Source organism: Tauraco erythrolophus, chromosome 2, assembly GCF_009769465.1.
Source record: "Tauraco erythrolophus isolate bTauEry1 chromosome 2, bTauEry1.pri, whole genome shotgun sequence".
Classification (NCBI taxonomy): Eukaryota; Metazoa; Chordata; class Aves; order Musophagiformes; family Musophagidae; genus Tauraco; species Tauraco erythrolophus.
The window spans coordinates 46,190,941-46,203,669 of NC_141466.1; the positions used below are offsets into that span (position 1 = coordinate 46,190,941).

A 12,729-nucleotide genomic window follows, 5' to 3' on the forward strand; every position below is an offset into this window, starting at 1 on the left:
ATCCTCCTTCCTACCCCATCGCTGTACATATAGACTATTCCCTTGGTATCAGGAAATAGCACTTCCCCAACAAGAACACCAGCCATGAGAATCGCAGACTTTCTGGTAGTAAAGGTTTGTTGATTTTGTTTTTTAAAGAATATTCTCAAGCAGGTGAAATACTGATACGATATGCATTTCTTTCACGACTAGCCTATTGTGTAAATCATATACATCAATCCTGTAATTTCAATCCAGCTGCAGTCTGCATCGCCTAGAATGATTTGAGAATCTAGTGTGATATTACAGCATGGAGATGACTGCCAGATTATGAAACATCAGGCTAGATCAGATTAGTAGGAAGAGGCACATGCTTTGGATTTAGCGGGAACATCTGAAGGTTCCTTGTTACCATATCCTTGTGCTCCTGAAGTTACAGTAATTCTGTGCATTACCCAAACGACAGAGTTTGCTTCCAGAAAATCGTGAGGTAACAGGAAACTTCTGAGCGTTCACTGCTGCTCATGGCACGTACACATGAAAGGTCTGTGAACTCAGCTGAAACTCTTGAGGTGCTAGGGACAACACAGACACAAGGTAGGCTACAGTCTGGTTAGGTCAGAAACAAAAACTTAACATTTCATTATACTGCACACGTTCCTTCTATGCATAAACACAGGGTGCGCAAAATAAGCTGTTCACTTAGTAAAATTTAATGTTTTGCATATATAAAATAATCAGCTAATACTGCAATGAAATAAAAAATCATGCACTAGATAAACAGAGCTTCTTCCCCATGAACTTTAGTTCTCAGGAACATTTTATTCTGCTTCAGGTAACACCTCATGGTTTGCCAGCTTACATAGTCCCTTTTAAAGAACACAGTATTTATCTAAAACTGAAAAGCAAAATTAAAAAAAAAACCAAAAAGAAAATAAGTTTTTCTTTTATTTGCGGTACAGCTGGGATAGATGCAACTGAGCTGCTGCAATGCACCAGAGTAACAAAAATTCAACATAAGTATCAGAAGAATAAATATATACCCTAAATTAGTCTCTGTAAATACATTCACAGGTCCACTTAAGACATCCTTACGCATAACTCATACTTCAGAGATGGATGTTAGTTCACGGGGAAAGCAATTTATCATATGACTTGGCTTATCTGTCATTATTCCAGCAAAAATCAATAGCAAATTTGAAAATCTACATTTATTTTCCCCAGACCAACCACACAGAGGCTTAAGTCACAAATTCTATTGTTTCCAATGTTCGATCAATAAGGCTTTTTTTACACTTTTTTACTATAAAGTCAGGAAAAAGTCTGGTGCAATGTGCAAGAGAAGACTGCACATTTCACTGATTGGAGACTAACATCTGCTTATGGTTTAATGCTAACCCACAGGCAGCCAATTAAAGTCCCATATATCCATGTTTTTACATAAAGTTTCCTTCCAGATTCTGTCAGAAGCATACTAGCAGTTAGGCCACCTAAAAACAGCAAAGATGGCAAAGTTTTCTTGAGGCTTAGTTTGGAATGAACACTTTTTCCAGGGAACTTATTTCTTCTTTTAGAATCCTTTGCATCATAAAACTCTATTAGTAACCTACAAGCAGACAAAAGGAGATGGTCAAAGTTACGCATTAGTGCAAGGAATTTTAAGCAACTTACTTTCATCCAATAACTGCTTCTGATCACATATTATTTAACAAATTATTTCACAACACATAGCAGCTCACCTGTGACAAGTTTGAACAAACAGTATGCCTTAAGAATATGATGCATTCAAAGTAACGTTGCATGTCAGAGTACTCAACCTGAACCCTTGTAAGCAATAAAGGCAGATTTTCCTTAGGGACCTATTTTAACACTAAATATAAAAGCTGAAAAGAATCCTTTTCATTCAGCATTTAGCAGATAAGCCCAGAGTACCGGGCAATATCGTAGGACAAAACAGCAAACAATCAGTGAACACAAAAGGGAGGAAAAATCTATCTTCCTAAAATAAAATAACAAATAACGAGGGCTCACAAGACACTAAATATTTTGGAAGCCAAATGTGCAAGATTAAAATGCTACACCAGTGGTTTAGTAGTAACCTTTTTCTTCCTATTTTTGAAAAACAGTAATAAATGGATTTGAAAATTCTGTGGTTTTAAGTATCTCTAAATTCTCCTGACAGGCTGCTTTGGTCCCAGGAAAGATGTTCCGGTCAACAGGAGTCTACAAGGAGACAGATGATCAGGGTTCAGTTTTGCTGATCTTCACCAGAGACTACTTAAAGGACAGTAGACAGCCTTTTATGTTATGTATCAGTTCCTTGTCTATAAAATGAAATTCAGACTTTCTTCCTCTCAAGAGTGAAGGAAAGAAAAATTACTTGGTGATCCTAAACTTCTAAGACACTTCAGCAATAGTGCCATGTTTACATAGTCATGTTAACTTTTACATGAATTGAAAGATCAGAGGACAAATTAATCTGTTTTTTACTTCCCTGGAGTATGAGACTGGTAGAACAATTTTAAAGCAGAACATACCTGAAGAACCAGGGAAATTTCTCTCTCACACAATGCATTAAGGATTTAGAAAGTAAACAGATTCTCCTCCCTTAAGCTGGACTTCAGACGTGGCAAATTAAACCATCGTCTCTCACATAATACTTAAATCCCACATTTAGGCACAAGGGCCCCCAGGGTCTGTTGCATATGCTCACTAGTGACCTTATCTGGAGATGCTGGAGGGAGCCAGGCACTTCAGTTCTGCCACGATTCAAAGACGGACAGATGAAACTTCTACTTCACCTACCTCCCCAGTGAAGGTAGGGATCTCAGGGTTACCTGTGTTTTTACCCAGTCGCTGTCTGACGGAAGATGCATAAACAACTTTGGCAGAAGAGATTAGATGAATACCTGCCCCTTTCCAACTCTAACACTAATTACCAGGCTAGAATCAAACTCCTTTTGCTTGCTTGCCTTCCTTGGGCATCTCACATTCCTGGCTGCACACGTCTCAGCTTCCAGAAGACAAATGGGAAGTATTCAGATGAGTATGAGTCTTGCCTGAAACACGGATTCACAGCTCTTCAGTCTAAGGAAGGTCTAAAACCCGGGAATCCCAAACTCCCAAAGCTTTAAACACAAGAGTATTACACAAAATATGTGCAGGAGTACCAACATCACTTCTCTTCAGAGCACCCTATGGCTTGCACTGCTGGTAACACTGAAATCATGGGTCTATCTGTTAATATAAAAGAAGGAATAAAGTTTCTTGAAACAGAAAGTTCTGCATATTTCTACTCACTTATCCTTTATTTCAAAACGTTCATGAAGCCACCGTCTCATATACATCTGCTCTTCTGGAATGTCTTTCAATTCAATTCGATCAATGAAAATATGAACTCTTGGGCATTCCTTGCAAAGGAACTCTAAAAAGAGAGCAAATCAACAGAACCAAGTTACAGAAACACTGTAGGGCATTTATTAATGTAAAATATGCTGAAAATCTTACCTCATAGCTGTACGTGCCTTGGAAGCTTAACTTTGGTTTTCAAAAGCCCCCCCTCTTTACACTTGGATCCCGAGCACTTCACTGAACTTTGAAGCCATCTCGCCTACATGCTTTTGCAATGGTTGCCCATTATCATGTGCAGCATGGAAAAACTGTCCTAAAATGCACCCTGCTAAGTGCAAAATGCTGTGCTTGAAAATGTTACACTTCTACCTCAGCAGCAATCTACTCATTCTGTAGTGTGGGATGCAATAACTTTGATGTTGGAAAATTATCCAGCCTGCAATTTCAATTAAAGTTAGTAATGCTCTTGTCCTTTTTAAAATCTAATTTTTTTTTGCCCCTCATCGACAAAATCACAATTATAGTGATTTCCCAAATAATTTCGAGGATAAGTAATAACCTATAGTTAAAAAGTATAATAGGGCAAAAGACTCGGAACAAACCGCTGCTTTCCATTTTGTGTCTCTTCATTTTCCCTCTGTCATACAGGGTTACAAAGCTCGAGACAGCCCTATTGCAATCCTCCTCCCCAATTCCTTAATTTGTCCCTAGAAAAATTGAGCAAGCAAGCCTTAAGCCAATTACAAACAAAACTCCATTACTCAAATAGCCTTGTGGGATTTCTTACAGCTAACAAATGTTAAAAATACTGCACATCGGATGAAAAACCCAGCAGTATTTGTGTATTAGTAATCATTTGCCTTTATCAGTAGCAAGGGGTATTGCAGTACGTGTAGCATCCATGTACAAAGAGATGCATGATGTGAGGATGTAAGTCCTTGGGAATTTGGACGATCTTCATATTTTGAAAAGTACATTTTGCAGAAGTGCCTTCCTACAATAAAGAGGGGCAACAAATGTAACACAGACTGGGTGGTCCCTTTAGGTTGTAGATGTTTTCTGGACAGCAGTGCAGATGTACAGAAGACTTTGACCCATAACTGTTAGGGGTATCTTGAGGAATGACTGTGCAAAATAATTGTCACTGCATGTACATCTTTATTATTGTCTGTCAAAGCAGATATCCCCCTATTTTTTGCTGTTCTTTACAGGATTATTTATTTTTAAGGACTTTGCTGTAAAAGCAATCCTTATCATAAACCAGAAATTGCCTTGAAGAATTTTAAAAGCCTGTTGATGAAAATGTGTTTCCATACATGTAGAGGGGGAGAGAAGGAGAAGAGATAAAGAGATCAGCAATGTCTTACAGCATTTTGATGCAGAAATCTGTAAGCTGCTCTGTGCACTTTTGTCTAGTCCTCAGGCAGAGAGATCCCTTCACTGAACGACACCGTAGTGTAAAGGGAGCAACACGGCCCATGCACCGTCAGCTGGACATGGCTGAGGTGCATGACCTCAGGTGCCCACCAAAGCTGCTCTATCACTCCCCTCCTCAGCTGGGCAGGGGATAGAAAATATAACGAAAAGCTCATGGGTCGAGATAAGGACAAGGAGAGATCACTCATCAATTATCGTCAGAGGTAACACGGACTCAACTTGGGGAAATTAGTTTAATTTATTACCAGTTAAATCAGAGTAGAGTAATGAGAAATAAAAATTAAATCTTAGAACACTGTCCCCCCACCCCTCCCTTCTTCCTGGGCTTAACTTTACTTCCAAATTCTCTACTTTCTCCCCGCTCAAGCAGTGCAGGGGGATAGGGAATGGGGGTTGCAGACAGTTCATCACACATTGCCTCTGCTGCTCCTTCCTCCTCAGGGAGACGACTCCTCACACTCTTCCCCTGCTCTCCAGTGTGGGGTCCCTCCCATGGGAGACAGTACTCCACGAACTTCTCTAACATGAGTCCTTCCCATAGGCTACAGTTTTCATTAACTGCTCCAGTGTGGGTCCCTTCCGTGGGGTGCAGTCCTTCAGGAACAGACTGCTTCAGTGTGGGTCTCCCACAATGTCACAAGTCCTGTCAGCAAACCCGCTCCAGCGTGGGCTCCTCTCTCTCCATGATTCCACAAGTCCTGCCAGGAGCCTGCTCCAGTGTGGGGTCCCTCCCATGGCAGACCGTCCTCTATGAACTTGAACTTCTCCGACGCGAGTCCTTCCCACAGGCTGCAGTTCTTCACGAACTGCTTCACATGTGTCTCGCCCACAGGGTCACAAGTCCTGCCAGCAAACCTGCTACAGTGTGGGCTTCTCTCTCCATGGGTCCACAGCTCCTGCCAGAAGCCTGCTCCAGTGCGGGCCTCCCAGGGGTCACAGCCTCCTTTGGATGCATCCACCTGCTCTGGTATGGGGTCCTCCACAGGTGGATCTCTGCTCCACTGTCAACCTCCACGGGCTGCAAGGGACAGCCTACCTCACCATAGTATTCACCAGGGCCTGCAGGGGAATCTCTGCTCCAGGGCCTGGAGCACCTCCTCCCCCTCCTTCTTCACTGACCTTGGTGTCTTGCAGAGTTGTTTCTATCATGCGTTCTCACTCCTCTCTTCAGCTGCAGTTGCTGTTGTGCAAGAACTTCTTCCCCTTCTTAAATCTGTTGTCCCAGAGGCTCTACCACCGTTGTTGATGGGCTTAGGCTTGGCCTTGTCCAGTGGCGGATCCATCTTGGAGCCAGCTGGCATTGGCTCTGTCAGACATGGGGGAAGCTTCCAGCAGTTTCTCACAGAAGCCACCCCTGTAGCGCACACCACTACCAAAACATTGCCATGGAAACCCCATACAGGGCTCTAACCAGAAATAAGTCCACCTGTTAGCTATAGGGTAGCAAACACAACTGTTGCTAAAAAGTTTTGCATAAAACCATCTCCTAGCTACAGCTATTAGATGGCAGGCAAGTTAAGTACCTGGAGGTCCAGAATGACGGTAGGTATAGATATTGTCTTCAGGTTTATGTGCAAAATTTTTACTAACCATAAAGAAATCAGTGCTCATGTATCTGAAAGCAGGTTCTTCCTCTTGCTTTTAATGGTAAGGAAGTATTTTCCAGATCTGTTTCTCTGAGGGTACTATCCAGGCCACTAAATGAAGGTCATTCACTACATGAGCACCTAAAAGCACACTATTAGTATTTTAAAATCACAGACGTATTATCCATGTCTTAAATGCTTATAATGTTCACTGATGTACAAATCCTCTTTTTGAGTGGCATTACTTATTAAGTGGAACACTCTAAAAATACGCAAAACTGTATCTAGAAAACAAATGCCTGGAAGCCAGATGATACAGTCTTTTTTGTACTAGACTCTTATAAAAAGCACCTCTGCTATGCATATCCAGCTAGGGCTGAAGATCTAGCTTTAAAAGGTATTTGAAACATTCTGTGCATCATATAGTGTATATTTCTTTGGCTTCATGGCACATAGGTTGTTCTGTATAGGAACAAACAACTCTTTTCTGATGTTATTTATAATCCCAGTTATAAATTATTAAGGAAAATTATAAACCAAATACAATTCTAAGTTAGATGAGACAACATTGTTAATAGCTATATGGTATTTTTAAAACTAATGTTATGCTGCTTAAAAAATATTGATATTTTGTCATTTAAAGACAGCACCTGAGTTTGTTATCAATCATAAGTTCTGTTTAACAAAACAGGAATAAGACATAAGTATTTCAAAAGAAACATCTTCTCCCACCAAAGCTGAAATGTAGCAACTCTATAAATCTGCTTAGAAAGCAAAAAGCCCTCCACAAATATCTAAGCATTGCTGCTGGTTTTCTACCTTATGCCTAAGTTTCAATGCAAGTTGATTCTTACTACTTCCTACACTGGTCTTCTACAACCAGTCTAAATTGATTCCCCGCATGTGAAGATCCTAAAACTTGGTCTTAACTTCCCACCTTGGTAAATCCCAGTGCTCTTCACCACAGCCTTACCCTCCCTTGCAGTTTGAGACGTAGCACAGCCTCGCCGAAGGCTGTGTCATCTGCAACTGCAGGTCCTGCCCTAGAGAGGACCATGATTCCCACCCATCAATTGAAGGCTGTTTTATCCAAAACCTAGGCATCCAGGACAGTTGCGGATGACACTGTAATGCATGCAATCAAGCTAGGCAGGGAATCTGACTAGTCTTTAATTATCCAATTCATGTTAGGGTTTAATGCAACTAATCAATTTTTTTTTTTTTTTTTTTAAGATGCACAATGTCACTGTGATCACGTAAGAGCACCAGTGGATAAGAACAATATATTGAGAGGTTGGTTTTGAGAAGAAACAGCTGGATTTTATCACCACAACCTCTAAAGGTTTGTGGTGGTCCCATGACCCTTAATTTCACATTAGCTTAACTCCCAAAAGACTTATGTAATTAAGCTAAGAAACAAAATCTTATTGAAGCAATTTATTATGTGCAAATTACATCCAACTTCGGGGACACGAGCCCTTAAGGCCAACATCTGACAGGCTTTTCAGATCCTTAAACTTGCCAGAATTTGTTATAATTAACGGCAGGAACAAGCAAGCTTGAACTTTCCTTCAAAAGACAAAATATAAGTGCAAATCAAACATTACAATCAAACATTATATTGGGGACAGTGTTGGTCAATCAAGAACCAAGTATGATTTGGGTTAAATGAACACAAACAACTTGTGTGGGAGCCAAGTGGACTGACTTTCATATGGGAGATAATTTCCTAATAAAGCTTTCTATCTGGCTAAATAACAGATACAAGTGCAGAATGTTTTTAATGCTTCTAGTGACCAACCATAGCAGATGGAAGGAACTGAAAATAATAAGGTGGATTGAGCATTTTTGTTCTTAAACTGTGACACTGTGGCCCTCTTCCTGTGGGATAGGAATCACCAACACAGGACTGAAGGATTCAATGCAGAATTAGGATTTATGAGTGGGGTGCAACAGCCTCCTGGAAAGGAATCAGATCTACCCAGTTTTTAATTGCGAATGAATGTTTTGGGAGGGTGCTTTGCTCACTGGAGCTTCCACAAAATTCTACCAGTTTTCAGCTCCTCACCTTCAAATGCCAATTAATTCTGTTTCGAATTATCAGCATTCCTAGAGAAAATGAGGGAAGAAGAGCAAGCTCCAAAGTACAAACACACCTGTAACTGAGAAGGGACATACAAATGGCTTCAGACCACCTTCCCCTTAACACTACCACAGAAGTTCATTCCACCACTCCAAATTATTTGCCTTGCCCCTTAAGAAATTCCGACAGTAGTGTTACACTTAAACAGATACTCCAGTTTGCAATTACTAATGAAGTCTATTTTTATATGAACTTTAAATACCACAGCAATAAAGTAGCTCAGATTTCAGCCTCCTACATTGGCTCTTTTACTGCAACGTAATTATTGCCAAAGTCCTTCAAAATTAAGAAAGGACAAACTGAAGCCTGACATAGGTGTGTCCACTTAAAGAGCCCCCAATCTCTCCTGTTTTGGCAGATTTCCATGTTTGTGATAAATTGAAAGTTATATCATAGGAAACTGAAATCTGAATAACATTTATTCTAAGCAACTAGTATTCCAAACGTGTGAGAACATATCTCTTCAGTAACAGAACACTGCATGTTGTGGTGTATATAGTTTTACAGGCAAAACCTCAATAGCAAAGACATTCCAATTTGAGATGTAGATGATTTCTTTACTTTTAAAACTTTCATTAGCTTGGACTTAAGTGTTCAGCTACCAAAGCAGTTCGTAAATTATCTCCTCAACGAAAGAAATCCTATCTCCCTGCTTTCATTTATTTTGTACACCAAATTAACAATCAATTGGCAAAACAAACATGAATGTAAATGCTGCGTTGTTTCTCAGCTTCACGCTTTCCATCACCTCAAGTTGAGCTGACAGGAAACTATTTCATGGCTTGCTCTAACAAAATAAAGCAGTGGTACAGCAAAATGGCACCAGACGGGAAAGCAAACATCCAGGCTGAGCGAAGGTTGTTTAGACGGGTTAACCTGGGGAGCAGCGGAGGAGCGGGCAGCACTGGTACCTGCTGGTACTGCTGATGTAGGGATGCATGAGGGGATGTTCTGCAGGCTGAATTCAAGCTTGCAGCCAGGAGACAAACCTAAGACGTGAGGAATAGCGCATTCAGAAATACTGCCAATCCCCTGGGCAAGGCCTGAGATGCACGTGGAGATCAGAGCCTCAGTGCATCCATGAGGACACAGCATAAGGAATAAGCACGTTAGGAGCTGGGGGACCTTTTGGGACAAGAGAAATGGGACGCATCTGAATCATTATTAAGGTGCTGGCAATGAAAACTGAAAAGGTCTTAGACAGCATTTCCACTAGCAGTTGGGGAAAGTGAAAGGTCAGGAACAGCGACCTCTTCAGACTGACATAACATGAGGTGGACGTGGCTAAAATACAACATGAGGGCAAAACTCAGAAGTGCCTCTGTACCAATATGAGAAGCCTAAACATGAAGACAGGAGACCAGAATTATTGGCACCAAGAGATTACCCCTGTAAGGCAGGTATCCTGGTGACCTTGAAGGAGTGTGCAACCTTACCAGGCTACCAGATTTATAGGAGTGCTAGAATAAGATGTACAGGTGAGGGAATGGAAGAGTGCATGAAGGATTATATAAAGTAGAATAGCTTTATATAATAAGGAGACAGAAGCACAATGAAATCCTTGTGGATGGAAATCCCAGACACTAATAAAATCTATAACAGATAGATATATTAAATTACTTCCTGATAAGTTTGATAATAGTGGCCAGAAACTGTGAAGCCAGACCGAATGCTGCAAGTTCAGGACTGGTAGCAGGAGTGTGAGATTTCAGCTACTTTTATTGAACTGCATTGATGCTTCCATCAGGATGGGGTGTAGAGAGGAGGCTGGGGAGTGAAGAAAGAGAGGAAAAATAAAGATTGTTTCCTGGAGCAACTAGTTGCAAAACCTGCAAGAAAAGATGTCATTCCTGATGTGGTCTTGAGTGGTGTACAGTGTTAGTGAGAAGTGCTCTGCAACCACAGTACAATTAATTTCAGCATTGTAGAGAAGGAAATTTTAGGCACACAAACACACCATTAGGCACACAAACACACCATTAAAGGAACTATGTAATGGGGGGGAAAAAAATGGTAAAGTGTCAAAACACCCTGAAAGAAACAGCCCCAAAGGAGGCAACCTAGAATCTGTTAAAAAAACCTCTAAATACCAAACCACAGAAACACTTGTGTTAGAAATCCGTGTAAAAGATGTGTAACACTGCGAAGAAAAAGTCTGAGCGCATCTGAAACTCACCTGTGTGGCTCCATGGGAAAATGAAGGAGGCTACCACCATATTCCTACCTTCTCCTCTTTGAGGAATGGAAAGCTTGTCCAAATAAGGAAAAGCCACAAAACCACTCATGCTAAACGTAAACATAAAATTAAGAGGACTAAAAAGGAACTTGAAAAATGCAAAGGATGCTCTAACAATTTTAACTTTCTTGAATACATCAAAAGCAGTAAACCAGCTAAGACACTGGTGGGACTGCTGGATGACAAAGGTGTGAAGAGCAGCACTCATGGTAAAGTATAAGCCCATGCAAGAGAAGCTCAAATATTTGTTTGCATTATTCTTTCTTGCTGAAAATGTTTGATTCCTACACCCTTTGCATTCTTTGTACCAGATCGCTAGAAGGAACTAGATCAATAAGTAAACAGACAGAAAGTATTAGACTAAATAAACAAGTTAGATGTCAGGAAGTCACCAAAACCAGACAGCATTCATCCAAAAGCTCTCAAATGTGGAATTTAAAAACAAAGACGTGTAACCTATCATCACAAACAGCCATTGTGCTGGAAAAATGGGGAGTTTCCCTTCTACAAACAACGGCTTTAGAGATGATGCTGGGAAATACAAACCAGAGAGTCTTACATCCCTGGGTAAGATAGCAGGGTCTATAATAAGATCACTAAGCACAGAGATAATCACAGTCTGTTGGAAAAGAGTTGGCGTGAATTCTGTAAAGGGAAATCCTGTCTCACCAATTTGCTGGATTTCTACAACAGTGTCAAGGACCAGACGGATAAAGGGGATTCACTGGACATGATATATTTGAATTTTCATAAAGCCTCTGACAGGCTTCCACACTGAAGGCTATTAAAGAAATTAAGCTGCCATGGGATTAGATAAAATGATGTTTTATAGATGGAAAGCTGCTTAAAGGAGAGGAAGCAAATGGAAGGACTTAATGGTCACTTTTCAGGATGGAAAAGACCCAGCGATTGGGATCCTCCAGAAATCGACACTAGGACTGGTTTTATTCTGTGTCATGACCGATGAGCTGAAGAAAGGAGCAAACAGTAAACCCTCTAGTTTTTCACCTCTTTTTCAGAAGATCCTAAACTCTTTTGAGTAGTCACACACTGGCTGAACTCCAAAAGGATCTCAAAGCTGAGCACACAGTGTGAAAATGTGGCAGCTGAGCTTCAGTGCAAACAAATATGGGGAAAAATAACAGAAACCCTGACTACATGATGCTTAACTTGGAATTGGTGGTTATGATGAGTCGCTGTCTCTTCTCTGAAACCATCCTCTCAATTCTGCAGCAGCAGCCCCAAATCCCCCCAAATACCAAGCAGCATCAGCAAGGACATTAAGAAGAGGGCAAAGTGAGTCACTTTGCAGATACATAAAAATACTGTGAATCCACATTTTAAATACTGTGTGCAGTTCTGGTCTCTGTATCTGAAGGAGGATGTAGTGGACTCAGAGAACGCCACAGAAAAGGCCACTAAAGCATTTAAGGAACAAAAAGCACCTGCATTACAAACAAGGAGGGATTAAATAGGCTGAATTTTCAGTTTGAAGAAGGGAAGCAAAGGGAAGGATATGACAGCTTCAAAAAAAAATAATAAATCCTGAAGATGGCAGGTGAGAACTACAACTCAACAAATCCTGTGAATTCAAGGGTAAATAATCACATTTCTGTATCTTCCTGGAGATGTCCATATCGAAAGAATCTTTTAAAATTATTATTATAAAATGGTACGTATAGTTTTCTATACTGGTATTAGCACTGGAGAGCAGCAGAGTGTCATTGTAAGCAGTCTTGCTGAAACAAGATGCTATTTGATGAAGCCCCACAGCACCTGCACATTACAGTTCACTGAAACAATCGAGTGGCTTTAATCTGTTATTCTAACATATGCATTCTGGCCTTTGTACTGCTCTATAACAATTTGTGAATATTGTATGTTGGCCAAGTTAATGGGAGGTTTCCTATAAAAGCGTACCAGTTTTGATCAATAGGCTGCCAGCAACAGAACCTGGATCAGGTTAGGTCTGTGGATTACACCTCAAGGGTATCCCA

General features: G+C 40.6%; 1 protein-coding gene across 1 annotated transcript in view; it reads right to left on the reverse strand.

Annotated features, from left to right (window-relative positions):
* Positions 1-1,191: 1,191 nt before the first annotated feature.
* AGPAT5 (1-acylglycerol-3-phosphate O-acyltransferase 5) overlaps positions 1,192-12,729 on the reverse strand; it is a 64,874-nt gene continuing 53,336 nt past the window's right edge. Inside the window, exons 7-8 of the mRNA XM_086608335.1 lie at positions 3,280-3,403; positions 1,192-1,585 (exon numbers count right to left, since the gene is read on the reverse strand). Of these exons, the coding sequence (XP_086464461.1) occupies positions 1,360-1,585; positions 3,280-3,403 (350 nt within the window). The 3' untranslated portion in view covers positions 1,192-1,359. The remainder of the gene's footprint in view (positions 1,586-3,279; positions 3,404-12,729) is intronic.